Source organism: Ascochyta rabiei, chromosome 2 (assembly GCF_004011695.2).
Source record: "Ascochyta rabiei chromosome 2, complete sequence".
Classification (NCBI taxonomy): domain Eukaryota; kingdom Fungi; phylum Ascomycota; class Dothideomycetes; order Pleosporales; family Didymellaceae; genus Ascochyta; species Ascochyta rabiei.
In genome coordinates, this window is record NC_082406.1 from 675139 (window position 1) to 697038 (window position 21900).

At 48.3% G+C, this 21900-nt stretch overlaps 6 protein-coding genes across 7 annotated transcripts, besides 35 other annotated features; 2 read left to right on the forward strand and 4 right to left on the reverse strand.

Annotated features, from left to right (window-relative positions):
• Positions 1-968: 968 nt before the first annotated feature.
• On the reverse strand, positions 969-3047 carry EKO05_0001154 (uncharacterized protein; the record flags this gene model as incomplete). The annotated part of the gene is made up of 5 exons (XM_059635598.1): positions 969-1002; positions 1057-1722; positions 1770-1903; positions 1954-2267; positions 2312-3047. The coding sequence occupies 5 exons, from the start codon at positions 3045-3047 to the stop codon at positions 969-971; spliced, it is 1884 nt and encodes a 627-aa protein (XP_059491581.1).
• A 1011-nt stretch (positions 3048-4058) lies between these two features.
• Positions 4059-4062: a direct repeat.
• Positions 4063-4336: a long terminal repeat.
• Positions 4063-13578: a mobile genetic element.
• Positions 4065-5912: a mobile genetic element.
• Positions 6127-6185: a tandem repeat.
• Positions 6538-11496, forward strand: EKO05_0001155 (uncharacterized protein; the record flags this gene model as incomplete). Its single annotated transcript, XM_038944902.1, has 1 exon — positions 6538-11496. The coding sequence occupies one exon, from the start codon at positions 6538-6540 to the stop codon at positions 11494-11496; it is 4959 nt and encodes a 1652-aa protein (XP_038801912.1).
• Positions 12057-12458, forward strand: EKO05_0001156 (uncharacterized protein; the record flags this gene model as incomplete). Its single annotated transcript, XM_038944903.1, has 1 exon — positions 12057-12458. The coding sequence occupies one exon, from the start codon at positions 12057-12059 to the stop codon at positions 12456-12458; it is 402 nt and encodes a 133-aa protein (XP_038801913.1).
• Positions 12908-13046: a dispersed repeat.
• Positions 13112-13311: a dispersed repeat.
• Positions 13307-13578: a long terminal repeat.
• Positions 13310-13570: a mobile genetic element.
• Positions 13577-14130: a mobile genetic element.
• Positions 13579-13582: a direct repeat.
• Position 14131: 1 nt separating the features above from the next.
• Positions 14132-15407: a mobile genetic element.
• Positions 14378-14487: a mobile genetic element.
• Positions 15408-15420: 13 nt separating the features above from the next.
• Positions 15421-15906: a mobile genetic element.
• Positions 15899-15902: a direct repeat.
• Positions 15903-16102: a long terminal repeat.
• Positions 15903-21900: part of a mobile genetic element that runs on past the window's edge.
• Positions 15907-16836: a mobile genetic element.
• Positions 16830-21900: part of a mobile genetic element that runs on past the window's edge.
• Positions 16993-17709, reverse strand: EKO05_0001157 (uncharacterized protein; the record flags this gene model as incomplete). Its single annotated transcript, XM_038937619.2, has 1 exon — positions 16993-17709. The coding sequence occupies one exon, from the start codon at positions 17707-17709 to the stop codon at positions 16993-16995; it is 717 nt and encodes a 238-aa protein (XP_038801914.2).
• Positions 17825-18444: a mobile genetic element.
• Positions 17843-18378: a mobile genetic element.
• Positions 17846-18420: a mobile genetic element.
• Positions 17846-18429: a mobile genetic element.
• Positions 17852-18441: a mobile genetic element.
• Positions 19220-19500: a mobile genetic element.
• Positions 19226-19500: a mobile genetic element.
• Positions 19528-20232, reverse strand: EKO05_0001158 (uncharacterized protein; the record flags this gene model as incomplete). 2 transcript variants are annotated; one of them, XM_059635600.1, is made up of 2 exons in its annotated part: positions 19528-19656; positions 19825-20232. In XM_059635600.1, the coding sequence occupies 2 exons, from the start codon at positions 20230-20232 to the stop codon at positions 19528-19530; spliced, it is 537 nt and encodes a 178-aa protein (XP_059491583.1). The 2 variants fall into 2 exon arrangements, with proteins under 2 accessions (XP_059491583.1, XP_059491582.1); XM_059635599.1 differs by having other exon boundaries at positions 19528-20232.
• Positions 19661-20265: a mobile genetic element.
• Positions 19661-20286: a mobile genetic element.
• Positions 19661-20301: a mobile genetic element.
• Positions 19661-20307: a mobile genetic element.
• Positions 19661-20358: a mobile genetic element.
• Positions 19661-20412: a mobile genetic element.
• Positions 19661-20436: a mobile genetic element.
• Positions 19664-20301: a mobile genetic element.
• Positions 19778-20295: a mobile genetic element.
• On the reverse strand, positions 20467-20640 carry EKO05_0001159 (uncharacterized protein; the record flags this gene model as incomplete). The annotated part of the gene is made up of 1 exon (XM_059635601.1): positions 20467-20640. The coding sequence occupies one exon, from the start codon at positions 20638-20640 to the stop codon at positions 20467-20469; it is 174 nt and encodes a 57-aa protein (XP_059491584.1).

Below are 21900 nucleotides of genomic sequence, written 5' to 3' on the forward strand. Positions count from 1 at the left end.
ATCAGTACTGCACTGTAAGATATGATTCGAGCAACGTACTCTGCATCTCTACAGATGAGCTACGATCCAGAGAAAGCTAGTCGTCTGACAAGCACCGGCGAGTGAAGACACCCATTTCACAGTCTTATCCATATCTTCTTGCACCATGCCACTAGCACGATACGTTTAAATGGACTCCTTTACAACAACTAATCATTGCTCAAGTGGACAGAGATAGCGACACGTTTCCACACGCCCACTGCTTCACCAGCCTAGCATCTCGCCTGGCCCTTGTTCATACTTCACGAGTCTTTGAGTCATAGGCACTGGCTGGTCCGATTGCTTTGGGGTCCGAGGTCGGAAAAGACACCGATGTTCTGGAATATCCAACCGTGTCGCAAGAATCGAGCGGTTTCCATGTCGTTATGGGACATGTATTAGAAGTGCTCATCTAAAGCGTTGCGACTGAAGATGATAAACTTCGACAGATAGCATTGCGCAAGGCTACATTGTTCTGGCTGTCCGAAATCGCACTCCCTGATCTCGAACATGGCCATTGCTTCGCCGATCATCACGAGAAAATTGAGGAGCTTCATGTTGAGTGGTCCGAGGTGGAATATCTGAGGTACAGTGGTAGGCTATTATTATGGGTTGTTGTAAACATGCGTCATGTGTACTGTTCGTTATATGGCCTTAGCATGTTCTGTTTAGTAGACGTTGTGCTGCCGGCTGTAAAGTTTGGTAGTACTGTGGGTGGTCATAGAGGATGTCGGTGACGGGTGAGGGAGGAAAGACGTTGGAGTGGAATACCAACAGAAGAGAGGCTAGCACTCTTCGTTGCTGCCTTTGTACCTCACAGCGAAGTTACTTCTGCTAGTAGGTTCTTTCCCAGAATGCGCCCAGACCTGGCATCCATCTGGGTAGTTGTGTTCAGCTGCACCCAGGGTCTGGCAACTACTGCTATCGAGTACACAAGAAGTTTAAGAAACTCAGCATATGCCAGACGGAAGGAGAGTAGCTTCCCTGTAGACTTCAGTATTGGTTTTTTCCTGTGATCATCACAGAACGAAGACATACGGTCGGTCGAAGCATTCATCCCACCCTGGTTCGGCCTTTTGCCAGTACCGCCGCAGCACCGCCCGAGCCTTCAAAGGGCTGCTCGTTCCTAGCAGTCGACTGTGGTGCTCCAGTTGCTGTTCGATCCAGCGTCGCGTGCTCTGGCTGTCGTGATAGCCCGCTTCCACACCAAGTACACATAGCGGAAACAACGAGAACTTCCTCAACTCCCTCGTCTGTGCGGCCGATCTTAGGCTCTCGAATAGGCGTTCACCATGTATGGTGCGCATTGTGTTCATCTCCAGGTTAATAGGCAACGCAGCGACTGCCTGTAGCGACATAGTGCAGTACAATGCGATAGCGGACTGGTATATGGTGCCAATGAGCAGCCACTGATCGTAATATTCACCCGGCTGTGCCCAATTCTCTGGTGCGAAGGCTTCGATGCGTGCGAGTAGGTCGAGAGCTTGCAACACACACTGGCTTTCGTCTTCGAATGGCGATGCAGTGATCTCTTGGCGCAAGCGGTTGATGCGAATGATCTCAACAAACAAAGACGGCGGACACAATACGTACGGAAAGACAAGGGTATACACCTTCTCAACTTCCTGGACGTGGTCCTCAAGAGATTTGGTGATATTGATGTGTTCTGAAGCCGGACCGAGACTGTTCGAAAAGGTTACAATGCTGTAGGCCGTCAGTGTGAATCTATGCGTGGAGAACAAGAGACTTACATGACAAATATGACTAGTGCGGACGTCAGGTAGGATGCTTCACGTATCAAAGTTGCAAATCCTCCGCGCATGTCTATCAGCTGCTTTATCCCAATTGCATGAGATCGCCAGTCCCCTGAACTAGAGTTCTGGACCTGCAACTATAGTCAGCTTCACAGTCTTTAAACATCGAGCATCTACCTGCCTCCATAGCCATGAACATTAGTATACTGCTGATCGTCAAATCACTGCAGCGAGTCTTCTCCTTCGCGACGTATTCGCTGAGGGAGCGAATGGCGTGACCACGATATTTGTATATCTTAGATCGTTGGCTGGCGATGATTGCACGGTCGACCCCTGGGGGTAAAGAATGAATGTAATGGTTTAGTCCCAGGCAGACAAGGGTGTGATGCATTGCGGGCGGCAACACGTGCAGGGCCCATACTGGAAAGTGGATTACAGCTGCATTGGGCGCTAGGCTGTCAGTCTCTTTGACGTCTGGGTAGATTCTGGTATTGACTACAGGGATTAGTTAAGGTCTCCGAACGAATAAACGAGCTTACAGTAGTTGACTGCCTGTACCACCTCACAGGTTTCGTTTGATAAATACTCATAAGACGGTAGGTCTTGCACCTCCATGACCCGCAATAAGCGCCGTAACTTCTCCAGAGGCTGTCGTTCAGATTGTAGCAGTAACGCAGCCTCCCAATACTGGCCTCTCTCCACCACAGCTTTGAGACTCCTTTTGCCGCCAATTTGCATGATACGAGCAGCCACACTAGAGCTGCTTGCGTGCTTAGTAGCATTTAAGACAATGTGCTCCGCCTGCTCCTTGGCGCTTAAACTGTACCACCATGACGCTGTCTCCTCTTGAAGCAGCGAGCATGCAAGCTGGCATTTGTAAAGGTCGGCAGCCTCCTGTGTGATCTGGGGTTCGTCGAAGATTGGCAATTCCAAAACTGCGACGTCGTCTGTCGCTATGATATCCGACGAGTCAGACTTGTCAGAGTCTTCGCAGCCTACCGTGGCTAAACTGGGAACCGCGGTCACAACGGGCTCTCGGTCTTTTGATTTGATCGTGTACACCTTCGGCGGACCATCCTTTTTCCTTCGTCTTGATGTTACTTTTCCGGGCTCGACCCATTGCAGCGGTTTCTGTTCGTCATATCCCGGACACTCCTTGCCAGCCTTGATGCACTTTCTACAGTGAGGGAGGGTGTGATCGCACACCAAGCGCCGTTTGAGGCATTCCCAGCATTGCCGCGTTGCTTTCTCTTCTCCGCTTTCGGCTCGCTTCATATTACTGATCAGACACAACAGTAACTCTCAACGTGGACGGCGTACACCAAACTCGAGACGATCGCAACTGGTTTGCAAACTAACCGGTAGGCGCGTTTCTGCATCTTTATTACTACTGATGGCCGAGTGTAGCTGTCCTGCCACAGGCTGGATTGGGGTGAGCCCCCACCTGTGGTGAGCAGTGTCAGCCGCCCCCTTTCCTTGGCCGTGATTACTTCCTAATCCGGCTCCTCGCCTATTCGGACAAGCCGAATCTGCGTCGCATACGACCAGCTGAGCAACGTAGATTCATAATGCAGTGGCGCAGCTTGCTTTGCTTGCCTTGCGCCAAGATGATGGTAATAAAGCGTCCGGAAGCTGCGCTGAGGCATGACGCAGTTGCACATTTGCTATCTTTCACAGCGAATCCATTTTCTGTCCAATAGGGCATTACGAACCGGATTGTGAACAACAATCTGACATTTCTTGATGAGCACTATTGCGGACGAAGAGAATGAGGATCTTAAGAACACCAACCCAAAGTCGAGGGTGATGAAGAGACATTTGCGGCAAGCTAAACCCCATGGAAGAATGGTCGAGAAACGTTTTGCCAAGTGGTGCCTCACACCGTAAGAAAGGTGCCGTAGACACTACAAGTCGTGCTCACTTACTAACTCGGATATAAGGGCGTCGGCTAGGTCAGTTTCGAGACACTTCAACTGGTGTCAAAGATCTTGCGCGCAGTTGCAACGTTCTTGATTGAAAGTAGGGTGAGGTGGGGCAGGAAAAGGGCGCGCCAAGCGACCGCCCTCACAACATACCGGTGGACCACGACCCACCCAACGCCCGTAACAAGATTCCGTTCGTTTTGTATCACTTTGCAGATCACGTGGTTCTGACAGCTTCTGCTCCTAGCCGCGACAAGAACATAACACATCGTTGATAGCAGACGCAGCTTGGCAGCATAAGCATCAAACTTGTCAACAAACAAAACAAACAATATTTTAGGCCTCTGTTTGATTTGTTTGATAATTTTTAGCTAACGTAATCGGCCATTAAGTCAGCCAGGCAATTAAGCCAGCCACCTTTGCCAAGATCACACCTTATTCCACCTCTCATCTAATGTCTCAACAACCTGATCTTGGATTACTTCCTTATAAGGATAGGATAATCCTTGCTATTTAAGCTATAAAATCCAACGCGTTAATAAGCTAACAGCGCGCTGCTGCTATCTATAACGTTCCTTAATTAACCCTCTAAGACTAATGCGCTAAAACTACCTTATAACGCAATTCCTACTATAGCAGATTAAGGCTTACTAAGCCTAAAGAGGAGGTAGTTATATAATATATAAGGAAGCTTAACATGTAAGGCTTTGCCTTTACGCTAAGCTACATATATAAAATAGCTAATTAACTACTAGCTGCCTATAGTAGTAGTAAGGTTAGAGAAAAATAGGCTAGGCACCTTGTAAACCAGAAGCCTAAGATTAAGTCTTAGGTAACTAGATAGCGTGATTACTAGAGAGTCTTATGCAGTAATTTAGCTATTATTAGCTCCTAGTTTAACCTTATGTGTAACGTTAAAGCTAAATATAGTATCTAGGACTAAGATACCTATAACTTTAACAAGACTAGCTTCTAGATAGGTGTTAGAGGGTCTGTTAAGGTAGTAACAGCGTCTAAGAGGCGTCTTAAGCCACTTAGAGTCCAGCCTAGTAACTATAAGTGGGCAACGTTAATTGCTGCAATTAACGCTATAGGGTAGGTTATCCTACCCTTCTTTATCTTTAAAGTAAAGAACTATAACTAGGCCTAGTATTATAACCTAAAGGATTAGCGTATTAGTATTAGCAAGAATAGCTAGACAATAAATAAACTAGGCCTAGAGTGGCTAAAGCACTTTATCTAGCATATAACAGCCTAGACAGTAGGTAGCCACTAGCTGCTGATTATTAATAGCTATAAGAGCTACAAGTTGCTTACCTTCTAGGATCTGTATAAGAAGAATAAGATTATTACTCTCTATATACCTCCTTACACCTTCTATATCCTACAGCTACTTAATATAGGCTGTTTTACCCTATTAAAACAAGCATATAAGACAGAAATTAATATCTTAGTAAACAGCTACATTACTTATATTAATAAGAAAGTATTCTTAGCTACCTTTAATTAGGTGTTTAATAAGGCGTTTTTATCTAATAATATCTAATTAAGCTTCTAAGCAACAGGCTTGGTTCTAGACAACCTAGAGGTAGTGCTATTAAAGCTTAAAGTAAAGCCTTGTACGCTAACACCACCTTTACTAGGGCCTACTACCTAGCAACCTAGAACACTAAGCAACGCTGCTAAAATATTAGCTTAATTAACGCTAATATCTAACTAGATTAGGCAGCACTACAGTTTATCTCTAGCTTTAATTATTAAGATAGTATAGCAGTTTAAAAAGGGAGCTAATATAATAGTGTATTCCTAGGTGCTTATAGCAGCTAAGATAGTTAAGCTTTAAGTAGCAAATAAAGCTACTTCTAAGCATAAAGTACATAAAAGGAAGCAGATCTAGTATAGAGGAACCCTATTACAGTAAGAGGCAGAGGAAATAATAGCTGCACAAGAGGTGGTGGTGCAGGCAGAGGCAGAGAGGCGTAAGGAGAGGGTGCGAACAGGTAGTAGTAGAGAGGGTTCTTAACGCTGTGGGATGTGTAGTTAGGCTAGGCACAATAAGCGCATATGTAAGCAAGATACTGTAGACAGAGTAGATTAATTTAACATACTGTGAGCTATAGCACAACGTTGTGGTGTTAAGTTATCTGCGTGTTAAGGTGGGTGGCTGCATAAGGTGGCTGGCTTAATTGCCTGGCCGACTCAATGGCCGATTACGTTACGGGCTTTTGTTTAATTGAAATTTAAGCTCTAATTGGCCAGTTTTGTTTGTTTAATTGATTAAATATTAAAAAAAGGGGCAGGTGGCTGACAGGTGGCTGGCAGGTGGCTGGGAAGGTAAGGGCAGCCTTGGCCGAGCTCTAATCACGTGACATCACGTGACTATTCCTTTCCCACATAACATACCTAGCCCTCTCTACTACCCTTGCTTAAATATTTAAACAGATTTAAACAGATTTAAACAGATTTAAACAGATTTAAACAGATTTAAACACATTCAATAATTAGAAGGTAAAATATTGATTTTGTTTGATTATTAAGGGCAGCGGCAATTTGTTTGATTGTTTTGAATAATCAAACAAAATCAAAACAATATTATTGAATCCATTTGATTGTTGACAACCCTGATAAGCATAGGTACTAGCTGACTCAGTACCTTCTAGCGTGTAATCACCTGACGCGCGACCCTTATGTTTGCCTAAACATCAAACTTTACTGACGCTTCGGCACTTGTCGTCGTACCGTCGTACCGCCCTTTATCGTCATTTTTGTGGCGTGGAAAGCGGAGACAGTAAAAGCTATACATAGGAAAGGTGCATCGCCCGCTTCTGGTTCAAAGCACAAACATGTCTATCTTTATCGACACCAACTTCATTCGTGCTCTTCACCCAGATAGAACCCGTACAGAACTTAAAGCTCTCCGGGGCAGTGCTTCAGATGAGAAGATCAGCGAGGTACTTTTGGATGCCATCGAGCGCGGATCCCTTTCGACATCCACATTCGCTGCGTGGCTCAGCGTCTGTAGGTCCCCGCACGTCATCGAGAAGTCTTTACGGCAAAAGACATCAGTGCATATAAGATACCTTGGAGTCAAGCAGCTCAAGAAAGGTCTTGGGTCGGCGCATTGGGAAGAACTCTGGGATGGCCTGGGCGGCACATCAGGCTTGCTAGATGTTATTGGCGATCTCTCAGTCCTTGAAGTTCGAGCAACTTGCAAGGCACTCGGACGTAGTGTCAAAACCAGAGACACTGAACACAAACGAGCACGATTGACGGAGCTTTTCGAAGGCCTACATCCTGATAGCTTTCCAAATGCGAAACACAAGACGACTGACTCGAGGCCCTTGACCAAATACTATCAGGCTCTCGTTCCAAGCTGTAACGAGGAACTTGTTCACCGCATCACAGTAGGAGATCAGAAAGAGAAATGGAAGTATGTTAGGGAACGTGGCCTACTCGAGAAGCACTCAAGCAGTATCGGAACTACCCTGCTGCAATCGATCTTCCGGGATCAATCACCCGACACAAAAAGCAAAGAGCGACTCCAAGCATTATCGACGAGGTTCCCTTCGACTACAACTCCTGAGCCTGGGTTTTCAGCTTCCATGGCGTTCGCATTTGAGCTGCTCCGTGAGCTTGTCGAAACTGGATCATGTTGCATGGATAGTACTTGGGTGGTCGACAATCTTGTCCGACCTCTGCTAAGACGTGGCGTTCGAAGACACGAAAGCTGGTCAGGAATCCAGTCGATCACTGCTCTGATCATAAGATACTTAAACAGCCATCCCAGTGCTGCGAAAATCCTTACCAACGTCAAAGGAGATGTGTTACACATGGTCGCTTCGTGCTGGTCCCGACGCTCAGCTTTGTTTGAGGTACATCTCAAGTCCCTACTCAAGATGGTCTTTGGCAGCACAACTCGTTTGGAGGATTTTACCAACCTACTGGTGGGGATCCCAAAGTCTCGACGATACCCTCTGCTCCAGTTATGTTGCCAGGAAGTCATGGACATAAATTTGAACGCCGCACAGAATATGGAGAATATTCGAGGCAAATTGACCCCTGGATTACTTGACAGCATCGGAGCGACACATGCACTAGGGCTTTTCAGACGCCTTCGCGATGCTAGAGGAGATACCGATTTGGTTGACTTGGGCCAGTACAGCTCTGTTCTTGTGACTACTCGGACTCCCGACGTTTACGAAGGAGATCCAGACATATACTACCTTGTGCTTCTTAATCGCAACGGTATGCACGCAGATGCAGAGTCGCACGCCGCCAGTATCCTGAAAGCTCGGAAGAAGATCACAAAGACCAGTTCCGACAGGAATTTGCGCGCTGAGAATGCATTGTCGGTTTGGGCGTGTGCGAACGCTAGCGGATCTCTAAGACTTTTGTCAGAAACCGTGAATTGGGCCAGATCATTCGTCCGTGATCAATTGACGGCATCTAAGCTCTTCTCTACCTATTATGACGAGACTTACAAACTACTATCTGGGTGCCTCAAACACGGCGACGAAGTCCTAAATTCAAAGGAACTCCGCCAGCGAGTTGAGTGTGCAAATTTGATCATGATGGACTTGCTTGACATCGCATTCTCTGCGTTACGCGAACCGTCCTTCAATTCCAGCAATTGGCGCAAGACAGTGGGAATATTCACACATGTTATCAAGGAGCGCATGAGGCTTTCGGTAGACTTGGAGAAAATCAGGAACGTACCAGACGAGGAAGTCTATTACGCCCTCTGGGAAGATACGATTACAACGCTTATTCGAGCCGAGACACTAGCCAACCAGGAGGAGAATGAGAAGCTAGGTGCAAACACGATTTCAGGCATTGTCGTTGGCAAGACTGCTTTTACCGATATCAGGCCCAATGACAACGGCAGAGCAACATGGAAATTTCTCGATAATCTTGCCAGAGCCAGAAATGACTTATGGAAAGACCTGCGGCCGGCTAGGTATCCTGATGTGCTTACTCTTCCTGAGCCTTTTCCACGCGGACTACCGGTGCAACATCTTCTCGCATGCTGGACTCCAAATACCATAAATCTATGCGAACTTGCACCATACATCTTTTCACGAGTAGAGAGTACTCTCTTTGTCTCGTCAAAAGTTGCTCTGAATCCGGTATCTTCTGAAGAACATATGCAACATGCCATCGGTGCATTCGTGGACAGCTACCAGTACGCCCTTAACGCATATGTTTCTGGTGTATGTGATCCACAAGAGAAAGAGAAGCGGCTCGCAAAAGTTTGGTTCTATGCAACAGGTGCTCTTAGTGAACAGAGAATGACCTCTGAAGAGGCTATTAGGTACTGGAAACGACACATCCCCTCTTATCTGCAGTCGACTTTGTCCAAAGTCATGCCAGTGGAAGAGCATGTACCATGGCCGGTAGTACCAGAGTTTGACGATCCATCAGAGGCTCATGAGTGGAATCCGCTTGAGGCTAGACCTGCCGATGTCAAAATAAAAGCACGCGATCTTGGCACAGCCACGTACATCGATCTCTGCACGATCGGGAGCCATGCTAAACATACGAAACCTCACATCTGGTCTCACTACGAACCACCAGTACCGCAAGTTCCCGCTGAAGAGAGCTCTGTTGGCTCGATATGGGGCTGCCATTCTACTGATGCTGAGAGAGAAGCCAGTGCTTTGGCCGCTTTGCTTTATCTCGACGCGAAATACGGCTCGATTGAAAGGATGTTGACAACGCCATTTCCATCGCTAGATGATGTCCGTTATCCATGCCTTTATCTTGACGAGGACTTCCTCTCTCGCGACGAACTTTGTGTCCCAGATGCGGCAGCGTACCTTTCCAGACACCAAGGACTGATTCCTTTGACGTTGGTTCATACGCTTGTTACTACCTTAGTTGGAAGATTCACCTACAAGCGGAAATCGCGTGTGTTGGGTGAGGCAGCTTTCACGCTCATTCGGGCTCTGAGTGAAAGTGATAAGCCTGGTCCTGCATTTGAACTAGCCATTGAGGTTATCATCGGACAACCAAGTGCCAGCTCCTGGCATCGTATGCTGTTCTACAGTGGCTTTCTTCAAAGGCTTCCTGCTTCAGACGCCCGTGCATGTATAAGCAAGTTTGCTAGAGCAGTCGGTAAAAAGCTCGATGCGCAGAATTCTAGAGCACAACCAGAAGCCGCGGCAGGGCAGATGGACAATGAGATCGATAAACGGGCACAAAGCCCAGATAGAAGTGACGCTCACGCAAGCCAAACAACCATCAAAGTCACCACCCTCAAGTCGCTTGCGCAGGTACTGCACGGATCCACCTACATTGGTGATGATTTCTCATTAGAGATCTTGGCTAGCCTTTCGAAGAAAGTCTCACACGTCGACGTCCGGCTCAGCATTCTGCGAACCTTACTTAGCAAACTGGATGCCAACCGGCCAGGGCTCTGGGACACCGTTCTATCGACACTGCAGTCATTCATACCGTTAGCAGGCAGCCTTGATGAGCGCGAGCACATGACTGAAAGCGACTGGACCAATGCGGAAAAAACCATGACCATGCCAAAGGTTCAGCTTACCACCAAGCCCACGTGGCGGGAGGAGTCACCAATGTTGCATGCCTTCGTACAAAGATACCTCGACCTCGGTGGTAGCAAACTGACAGCCCTGTACTTGAGGCGCATCATACTTCCAACTCTAGAGTTGCTGAAACGAAACACTAGAAGATGGGCGTTATTGTTTTTGAGGAAGTATGCGCCAAAGCATGTTGAGATCCTCCAGACAATGCTTCCGCCAGTCCCGCTAGGTATCGTAATCTGGGAAATGATCCTTTCGGGATCGAGTACGAAGCCGTACCATATACCAAAGACAATACTCAATGAGTATGTGGCATACATGTCTTTTCGGCTCAATCCACCTAGAGCAATCTATGCGTTGAATAAGGGCTTAGAAGATGATGTTGCTGTGAAAAGCAGGCCTGAAGTGGCAATCTGGCTTGAGCTGTATGGGAACGGGATTGACAACGTGTGGCTGTACAGATTTTCCTTCACCCACATATCAGATTTTGATGACCAAGAGAGTGAAGATGACGAGGCCTGTATCACTCGGCACTTCTACCAGAAGAAATGGCTCGGAATCTTCACTACTTTTCTGTGGGCTGATGAACCAAGTTATGTTCAACTGAGGGGTTTCATCTCCACACTAACAGACCCTTTCAATATCCCCTGCCCGTGGTGGAATCAATACGGCCGTACCACCGTCGAAGCCATGCTCGCATACATCAATGGCATATGTACACGGGACTGGCAGGCTGATCCGAACCGCAAACCCGCTATCCTGCCTGACACATTCGATTGGAAGCTATCTCTGCTCTCCTATCCCCTGACACATCTATACAAAACCAACAGCGAGGCTCGAGAGCAGGCTTGCAAACAATTTTCAGATGAGTTGAGCGCCATTCTCGATGGCATCAGCAACTCCATGTACCACGCCAAGTTTGCCCAGATCCAAGACCGCATTTGTAGCGGGCGCAACCTCAACAACAAAGACTTCAAAGATAACTTAATGCTAAGTGCGTTGTACTTGGGTGATATCTCAAAGACGAGTTTGTCGTGGTTGACGACTCCGGATCTACTACGGGTCAACCTGGCGGCCGACATGGTGGTGGAGGTGAAGGGCATGGACAATGGAGCGCTGGAGCCAAGGCTGAAGGCGATGTTAGATAGTTGGGTTTCTAGCGAGAATGAGGAAGTTAGAAGGACTGGATACAGTGCGCAGAACAAATACTACAACGCCGATGGCAAAAAGGTAGAGCTGACACGACTGCGGTCGTAGGTCTTGCGCAAGACGGCATTGGCGAACACTGTTTGGAAGTATCGCGGCCGTTTAAAAAGCCTTCGGTATGATGAAGTCGACCCATCGTAAACTCAAGCAAAAGGAATGCGAACAAAGATTTCAGCAGTGCTTGTGCAGATGCATGTCATTCCACGCTTCCAATTATCTAGATATCATTTTACCGGGAACGGACAACCTCTATTTGAAATTGGGCAAATAGATAGCGGTTACAAAAGAGCCTATTCATTCAGTCCAACTTCATCTGGACCTGCGTCTATTACAATTGTTCCTGTGGTGTATCAAAAGGGAACTGAAATAGCTACATCCATGATTACGCTGCATATGCACAACTTTACTTCACTTGGTATCTGTCATTCTATGTCTTCACTTGTCACGGGCAGGAGCTAGTATGTCATACCAGATAACTTCTTTCACCCTCACTGCTGTGGATATCTTCAGCCGCGCTGTACCCACTCCTTAATTCACCACCAACTCAGAATATCAACTTCCGAATTACAAATCATTCCATCAGACCAGGCAATGTCCCAGCGCAATCGGTAATGAGGTCTTCTTTCAACTTCGTCTTCTGCGTCTCGGCGTTGTGCTTCGCCGCACTCGTCAGCGCAAATCTACCTCCCACTGATGACGTCATCCAGTCTTTCAACGTTTCGATTCCCCTCAGTGAGTCAGTGCTTTCGGACTTTCTTACAGACGGCACCTCGAACGACACCATCACCGCCCTCGGCTATGATCCGTCTTACGATTACCAGGGCTGGGCCAGTGTTGAAGTCTGGACCGGGGGTAGCTCTCGCAAGCCTGTCAATGTCGGCGAGCTGACTGGCAGCGCCCTTTACCACACAGTCTACAACATCTTAGGCAAAGCTTGTCCGCCTATGAATAATCCTCGGGGCAACTACAGCAGCAACAAAAACTGGTCCGGTTTCTGCACCAAGTATCTCTAATTTATAGCAATTAGATTACCCTTAAGAGACGTTTAGGCCGCCTACCTAAGCTCTTAAATAACTAAATAGATAAGCTCGTCTATGTCAGGACTCTTACCCAACGGGAGCCTCAATAACTTAGGTTGACCCGTTATGGCCCGTCTTCAGCCATGATCACGTGTTAGTGCTTACCGGTCACCTATAGTATATAAGAGATGTAGGAATTACTCTAGTATAGTAGCAATTTGTCTATCCTCTACCTGCAATACACCCTATCCCCTCTCATCATCTCGTCCTTTAGTCCTGTAACAATCCCCAAGCCTGACAGTCTACTTTATTTGTTAATCCTAGCCACCTAACAGATACGCTGAAACTGGATCTGTGCAGGGTTAACAATCTGCCGCAGGTGCACAACGTCTGCCAGCCAGATTCAAACCCACAAGCTTCAGCATCTAAGTAAGCACTTTGTCAAGACACGGCTCTACTCTACCGCGCTAGGCATCCCAAAGAGGTATCAGTGCTCACTCAGATAGTGAGCACGTAGGCCAAAACAGTACTTATTACCCATACCAGGTCAGAGGTGGGCGTTCTGCCACATGTCGGCGCCTTCTCGGTCGGCCTGACATCGCTACTGTTTAGGAGCATTAGGAGAGGGGTATCTATCCTATCTTCAACTAACGTACCCCACGGACGAGTGGAACAGTCCAAAATCTCACCGAAAATCACGAAAATCGCAACTCTTTATCTCAACAACCACCCTATAGAATTATCTGAAACTCTTAGAATAGAGCTGCACCTATACTAATAAGATTATTTAAAAGTCTTAGAGTGCTAGAATCTATAATACAGAAGCTATTAAGAGATTGCTGTTTTATTAACGTAATCGGCCATTGAGTCAGCCAGGCAATTGAGCCGGCCACCTTTGCTAAGATCACACCTTATTCCACCTCTCATCTAATGTCTTAACAACCTGATCTTAGATTACTTCCTTGTAAGGATAGGATAATTCTTGCTATTTAAGCTATAAAATCTAACGTGTTAATAAGCTAACAGCGCGCTGCTGCTATCTATAACGTTCCTTAATTAACCCTCTAAGACTAACGCGCTAAAACCACCTTATAACGCAATTCCTACTAACATGTTTTACTAGTAAGCGGCCAACACCAGTATCCGGCCAACCCCACTAAAACCAGCCTAACTTGGCGTGCAATTACTCCACAACCACGCAGTTGAATTAAGTAAGGTTTTAAAGCATAATAGATTAGATAGCTCTATATTAAGTCCTGTTGTAGCCTTGCACGTGGCATTTGCTACACGTTAGTAGTGCTCACTAACGCCGTAGGGCAGCGTTAACCTGGGCCTCCTCCTTAACCACATTATTAGCCTATAAGACTAGTAATTAAGCTTCCTTAACCTGTAGAGCTCCCCTACGTGCTATATACTATCTACGCTTTTAACACTTATATTACTAGCGTTAATTTAAAGCATATAGCTTAGCATTCTCCTAAGTTAAGATTATTACTGACTGTATTGCAAGCTAACAACCCTTAACAAGCTAGGATATAGCTTAACTAGTTAGACTTTGTAACTGACGCTTAAGGAGATCTTGTACAAGGCAAGCTTGCTGCTGAAGCTGGTCAACTGTACGCGGTGTCTCTGCTGTCCACAGCCCTGCTGGTCCTGCTGCTGTCCCTGGTAGTGATGGTGTTCTAATAACAGTGAGGCATGACAGGACACGCTCTAGATTAAATAGGATAAGCCCTGTTACTTGAAATCCAGCCTTAATATTGCTCTCTAATAGAGCAGTTGGTCTAATCCTTAAGTACATCTATAGGAAGTCAAGCTTATTAACATAGAAGATGCTTTAGCGGGCAAGCTTAGACACCTTATGTCCATATACCACCTTAAGAGGAGAGTAGCAGCTAACGTCTAGTGGCTAGAGAAGGTGTAAGGTGTAAGGAGGCATACAGAGGGTAATAATTATGTTGTCCTTACAGTACTGATCAAACTTAGGTGTAGCATAGCTGCTGTGACTGTTAAGGATAAGTAGCTAACAAGCACCTAATAAGCGAGTCTGTGTGTGCCTGTTGAAGTGCTTCACCCAGTCAAGGCCTAGCTCATCTGTTGTCCAGCCGTTGTCACTAACAGCAACAGTCCAGTCAGGTAGGAGGTCTTAATACCAGCTAGCCTGGTAGAGCTTCCCTGCTAGTATAAGGAAGGGTGGGATAGACCAACCTAACGCGTTAACACACTTAATTATTGTTACCTACTCACAATTACCTGGCTAAACAACAGTAGCGCGTCTAACTGTGTTAGAGCTAGTAACAACCTTAGATGTTGAGGCAACACCTATTATAAACCTAGTCTTATTAAAGTTGTAGATGTCCTTATTAGGTATCCTATATATAAGGCGTGTCTCCTCTACCAGCCTGAACCACATGCTAATCCTGACAGGATCTTCACAGCGTGCCCTTTATGAATGGAATTTCCTATTCCACTTTGTCTAGAGTTCTGGCTGGCGCTTAATAAAGCGTGCTACCTAGTTCTTGCCTAGCAAAGGAGGAGGAGGATTTTAGCTGTAGGTAGTAAGGAGAGTATCTGCTATTTGTTGCATATTAATAATCTGGGGTAGAAATCCACAATAATTAAGGTCTAAGATCTACTAAATAAGGGACTGCTCTTTAATAGGGCTAAGCTTAAGGTTAATAGACGTTGTTGCGTCTTTTAACTTAATGCCCTAGAGGCAGCAGCAGAGCGTTGTATAAGGCACCTGGTAGAGTAAAGCAGCCCTATTTTTTAACTAAACGCGTCCTAATTTAACAGTAGAGGCAGCAAGAAGGCATCTACCCTCTGTAAGGGAGGCTTAAGTACGTTGTAGTTAAGCCATCACAGTTGGGATAAAAGAAGTTTGACGCGTTTTGGTGGGGTTGGCCGGATACTGGTGTTGGCCGCTTACTGGTGAAACACGTTACAGCAGATTAAGGCTTAATAAGCCTAAAAAGGAGGTAGTTATATAATATATAAGGAAGCTTAATGTATAAGGCTTTACCTCTATGCTAAGCTACGTACATAAAATAGCTAATTAACTACTAGCTACCTATAGTAGTAGTAAGGTTAGAGAAAAATAGGCTAGGCACCTTGTAAACCAGAAGCCTAAGATTAAGTCTTAGGTAACTAGACAGCGCAATTACTAGAGAGTCTTATGCAGTAATCTAGCTATTATTAGCCCCTAGTTTAACCTTATACGTAACGTTAAAGCTAAATATAGCATCTAGAACTAAGATACCTATAACTTTAACAAGACTGGCTTCTAGATAGGTGTTAGAGGGTCTGTTAAGGTGGTGACAGCGTCTAAGAAGCGTCTTAAGCCACTTAGAGTCCAGCCTGGCAACTGTAAGTAGGCGACGTTAATTGCCGCAATTAACGCTATAGGGTAGGTTATCCTACCCTTCTTTATCTTTAAAGTAAATGTAAGGGCACTGTAGGCAGGCAATAGAGCAGAGCGATATAGGATGAAATAATAGGTAATATTGAGAGATAAGACGAATCCTTGATGGATGAGTCTTCAGGTGTGTGGATATTATATACTGGTCGGTGGGTCTCTGGGCTTAGCCCGGGGTCTGTCCGAGGTATCCCCTGTTGTAGGGAGAACACCTGTGACAATAGCCCCCCCCCTTCTAAAGGTTCGTCCCGAACCGTTTTGGGGAATCCCCAGCGCCATTATTAAGCTCTAGAAAAACCTCCTGTAGAGGGAAAAACTTAGGCAGGAGAAATGTGGTGTGGCCTGGGGTGACTATCCAGCATCAAGTGAGGCCGGGTAGCTGTTTCAAGAGCAATCCTACAGATGCCAGCTACACCGTCGTCACAACGCTTCCTCAGTGCCCTACCAGGGCGGCACCGCTGTGTTGCCAGGCGACCGGGTTTTCCTGCATCAAGTGAGGCTGGGTAGCTGTTAAGAGCAATCCTATAGACGCCAGCTACGCCGTTGTCGCAACGCTTCCTTGTTTGCCGGAGTCTCAACCCAGGTCAAGTCCGCAATTGTCAGCTCTATGGCTTGATAGGTGAGCAGTGGCTTGAACCCGACGTCACAAAGGTCAATCGCCGAAGCGGCCTTTGGCTCAACCTGTGGGGAGCGTGACTGTTAGACGTCACGAAGGTCAACGCCGAAGCGTTCCTTGGCTCTGAAACCTGTGGGGAGCGTGACTGTTGGACGTCACAAAGGTCAATCGCCGAAGCGGCCTTTGGCTCAACCCGTGGGGAGCGTGACTGTTAGACGTCACGAAGGTCAACGCTGAAGCGTTCCTTGGCTCTGAAACCCGTGGGGAGCGTGACTGTTGGACGTCACAAAGGTCAACGCCGAAGCGTCCCTTGGCTCTGAAACCTGTGGGGAGCGTGACTTTTGATGAACCTTGCAATTGATCTTCTCTTCTAACTTGAACGTGCCATTCTTGCCAGTGATGTATCGGATAGACGCCGGGCCTCCTTCGGCCACCAGCTGCACTTATTCTGGGAGCGTCCATCCTTACTTCTCGGCTGGGTTGGAAGGATATCCTTTTTAGGAGGCGGACTTCTTAGGACGTCCTCTCTTACGCTTTGGTAGCGTTGGTTCCCCGGGCACTGCCCGGTCACCCGCCGATGGATCACCCGCGCGAACGCTTTGGTGATAATCCTGAAGGATCTCATCGCAGTGGTCGAGATGGTCAAGTGGTTCCCAGGTTGCCTCTTCGTTGGGCCAACCCAGCCACTTGACTCTGTACTCCCTTCCTTGGGCTACAGTGTCTCGGTGTGACAGTATACCTTCGACCTCATACCTGTCGCCAGGCAGAATGTCTTCCGGTATACTGATAGGACCTGGCTGAAACCTGCTGTTCTCCAGGGGTTCCCTCCAGCGCTCAAGTAATGATACATTGAACACCGGGTGCACTCTGTCCATTGATAGGGGGAGCTTCAGCCTGTACGCCAGCTTTCCTATCTTCCTGAGTACCACGAATGGTCCAAGGTAGCGAGCGTCAAACTTCTTTGAAGGACGGCTCGTCATCAGGTTCTTGGCCCGCAGGAGGACTGAGTCCCCCTCGGCGAAGTGTTGTTCTGACCTCTTCGTATTGTACCACCAGGCGTTGCCCTTTTGTGTGTACTCTAAGGCCTCTTTTGCTGTTCTCCACATGTCGTGCCAGCGCTCTAAGCGTCCGGCGACCTGCCTACGCAGCTCCGGCGTGGTTCCGTCTTTGTCCCAGACAGCTGGGGGCTTTCGGAGCCAGTGCTTATTGGGCATCCCGTCAAATCCCTTAGGGTCAGTGCCAAAGGCGACCTTGATGGGAGATTCTCCATGTGCGGAGTGAGCTTTGGAGTTGTAGGCGTACTCAGCATATGGCAGGAGGTCTACCTAGTTATCCTGTTGGTAGTTCATGTATATGCGTAAGTACGTCTCTAACTCCTGATTCTGACGCTCCGTTTGCCCGTCCGTCTGGGGATGGAACGCCGTACTGAGCCGGTGGTCAATCGTCAGGTGGTAGCAAATATCAGACCAAAATTGGCTGGTGAACACTGAACCTTGATCTGACAGCAGCGTATCTGGTGGTCCTTGCTTCAAGAAGCTCTGTTCCATCAACAGTTCGGCCAGGCGCTGGGCAGTGATCGTCTTGGTACAGGGTAGGTACCGGACGTACTTACTAAACCGGTCCACAAGGACCAGTATAGCGTCGTACTCGTTCCCCTTAGCGTCCATTAACTTTGGTAGGTCTGTTACAAAGTCAAGGGAGAAGTGCCGCCAGGCAGTATTAGGGACTGGAAGTGGTGTGAGTAAGCCCCACGGCTTGTGCCTCCTGATTTTGTGGAGTTGGCACGTGGGACACCTTCGGATGTAGTGATGTACGTCCTTCATCAGCCCTGGCCAATGGTACTTCTTCTTAAGTACTTCGGCGGTCTTATCTACGCCGTAGTGACCTCCTATAGGGTTATTGTGATTCCTTGATAGGATAGTGTGGCGCAGAGTGATATCATCAGGAATCTAAACTTTCCCACTCCTGCGTAAGGTCCTACTGGGGTCAACCTCCCAGTGGTGTTGTGCCTTCTTCGCTCCGCCATCCGTCCTGGTCGTCAGCGACAGCTTTCCGGGGTATAGTACGTCCCGTTGCTGGACCTGCTTAACGAAATCCGCTAGGATTGCTGGTGTATCCAGGGCAAAAGCGGAATCTCCTTACGCGGCTTCGTTCGCAAGGTTTGTAGGGGCACCGACTCTGCCGTCTAGGCTACGAAGGAGAGCTTCTGCGACGTCAAAGTTCGGTCCCCTGGCTTCGGTAACGGGCCGATCCTGACTTTGGTCAATGGATGGAGGATCGGGATCCGTGGGAGACGAATCTCTATGGCCGACCTGATGCCGGTGGAATTCCTCAGGGACGACTTCGGGTGGTTGCCGGACCCCTGCTGGGTCTGCCACGGGCACGTCAAGCCCAGATGTTGCCTGTGCATCGTGTTGAGCCCTGGACTCGCGAATTGTCCAGATCCGAAGCTTCTGTTGTAAGGTGGGTAGCATGGCGTCCCGCAGGGCCTGCTGTTCTCCAACCTTGAGACCTTGTGCGTAATCTGGACGCCTTAATGGGCCGTCTGCCGCGTTTTTAGGTCCCGGCTTGTATTCAACTTTAAAGTCAAATCTTGCTAGCTCCTCTGCCCATTAGGCTTGTTTAGGAGAGAGCTCCTTTGTTGTTATAAAGTACCTCAGGTTGTTGTGATCTGAGAGTACTCTGATCGTCGCCGGGGCGTGTTCGAGATAGTGTCTCTATTGCCTAAAGGCTTCGACGATCGCGGACAGTTCTTTATTGTGGGTGTGCCATCTGATGGATGGGCCTGTGAACTTCCGGCTCCAATACGCCACAGGCTTCCAGTGAAGCTCTGTGGCCAGGTCAGACGTTTGGGGTTGCAACAGGATGGCTGCTATAGCGAAATCTGACGCGTCGGTAAGGACAATAATAGGCTTGTTCGGGTCAAAGTGCTGAAGCACTAGGGCCCCTGTAAACTTCTCCCTGATCGTGAGGAACGCCGTGCGAGCTTCCTCTGGCCAGTGCCATAGTTTATACCATTTTGTTGGTCCCTTCTAACTCTTCTTCAGTTTCGCCCCCCCCTCTTCTTGACCGGGGACCCCCCGGTCCTCCTCCGGGCGCTGGGCGGCCGTCATATGGTCGATGAGCGGCTGGACAATTTCTAAATAGTTAAATATAAATCGCTAATAAAAGTTAGTGAAGCCTAAGAACACTTGAATATCCTTATAACTGGATGGTTCAGGCCATTCGGTGATGGTACGGACCCTCTTAGGGTCCATTACCACACCGTCTGGGGTGATAACGAATCCCAGAAACTCCACTGATTTACTAGAGAAGACGCATTTGCTTGCCTTCGCGAACATCCCCCACTCAACCAGACAATCTAGGACCTCCTCAACGTGCTTGTCGTGGTCCTCCTCGTTCTGGGAATAGATAAGGATGTCGTCCAGGTACACCACGCAGATCCTATCTAGTAAGCCTCCTAGGGCTCGGTGGATATAGGATTGGAACGTGGCTGGTGCGTTGGCCAGCCCGAACGGCATGACCAGGTATTCGAAATGACCGTATCGCGTCTTGAACGCGGTCTTCCACTCATCGCCCTCCTTGATCTGGAGCCTGTGATAGGCGTCACGTAGATCCAGCTTAGTGAAGACCTTCGCTTTCGACAGTCGATCCATTATTTCGCTCACCAGTGGGATAGGATACCGGTTCTTGATGGTTATCTTGTTCAATCCCCAGTAATCGACGCACAGTCTCATAGTACCATCAGGTTTGGGGACGAACAGGATGGGGGCTCCTGCCGGCGACTTGCTTGGGCGGATCCAGCCCTTCTCCTGTGCCGCCTCGAGGTATTCCTGGAGTATATCCAGCTCTCGGCGGGACAGGTTATAGATCGGGAGGTTGGGAACCTTGGCACCAGCCTTGATATCTATGGAGTGATCATACTCCTGGTGTGGTGCTAACACACTTGTCTGCCGTTTGCTGAAGGCAAACTACTTGTGATGGAGGTGCTCTGGCACATACTTGAGCTCCTCCATATCTGGGGCGTCATCTTCTGGGATGGGGCCGCCGTCGATTCCTACTGCCATGATCCTTGACCATTCGGCGAGGGGCGCGTCCGGCGTCTGTCCGGCGTCCGTCCGATGGACGTCCGCTGGACCACCCATGCCCAGACTCTCGGGCTATAGCAGGTATGGCTGCTCGCCTGGCTCCAGATCACTGAACAATTGTTCGGCGGTCACCAGCTGGACTCTCTCGACGTCGTCAGTGAACCACTCGTAGGTTCCTGTGGAGAAACGGATACATAGGTCTGCCTCGGCCAGCCATAGATACCCCAATACTAGGTCGTACCCAACGAATGGTGTAGACCAGAATTTGGTTGGCCCAACCGTTTTGGGTGTTCCCTTGCTGTTGTGGCAGACCATCGTCAACTGGTACTGCTCAATCAACGACAGCTTTGTATCGTCTAGGACCACCGCGTTCGGTCGCTGGTCAGTCCCCGCCGGGTTGAGTCCTAGGTCTATAGCTACCTGTGCGGCGATAAGGTTCAGTTCCGAGCCTGAGTCGTACAGGGCCCGGAGAGTTTTAGGGTTGCCCTTGGAGTCAATCAGCTGGACAGTGACCGCTATGCGGGTCTGCTTCCCTTTGGTTTCCGGCCCCAGTCGTAGGTGGGAAAGGTTGGCGACTAGGGCTTCCCATTTCCCTGGTTGCTTCCACTGGACTGTTAGTTGCCACCTCCGCGGCCTCTCCAATGGCCCCGTTGCTGATGATAACCACCCCTATTGGATTGTTGGTGGTAATCGCCCCTATGGGACCCCTTGCCGCCTGACGAATTAGCGTTATTGGTTGCTGGCCGGGAGTCTCCCGGCTGCTTTCCGGCGTCGCTCCCGGAGGGGGTCAAGGCCCGGCTGTGGTGCCTTTTAAATCCTCCCCTATTAGGAGAAGAGTAAGGTCTTTTGTTTCGACCGCTGCCTTCAGCCTGGAGGCTTGAGTTTAAGGGGACTGTTGCGGTCTCTGCGTTACGGAGGGCCCGTTCAAACTCTATCCACTCAGTAATGTGTTCCAGGCTGCCATTGCGCTGGATCTTACGTCGGAGTTTGTGGGAAGTAAGGCTCCATACAAACGCTATCTTGAACTCATAGTTATCCGTGCCGTCGTCAAACTTAGCGAAGTTGCGGGGCAGTAGAGACTCCCGCTTGTTCAACTTCATTAGGAAGGTGTTAACGGAATCGTCGGCCTTCCACTCATAGTTGAAGTACTTATTGTAGTTCTCATACTAAGTAAAGACTAGGTCTTGTACAAGCTGCTCCTCCTCTGCGCGGAGGTCAGCCCAGGTTCGGATTGATCCCTCGTTGATACGTTGTTGGATCAATTCTTAATGGACACTATAGTGGATAGTGCCCATGATCCAATAGGTGCGGGTCACG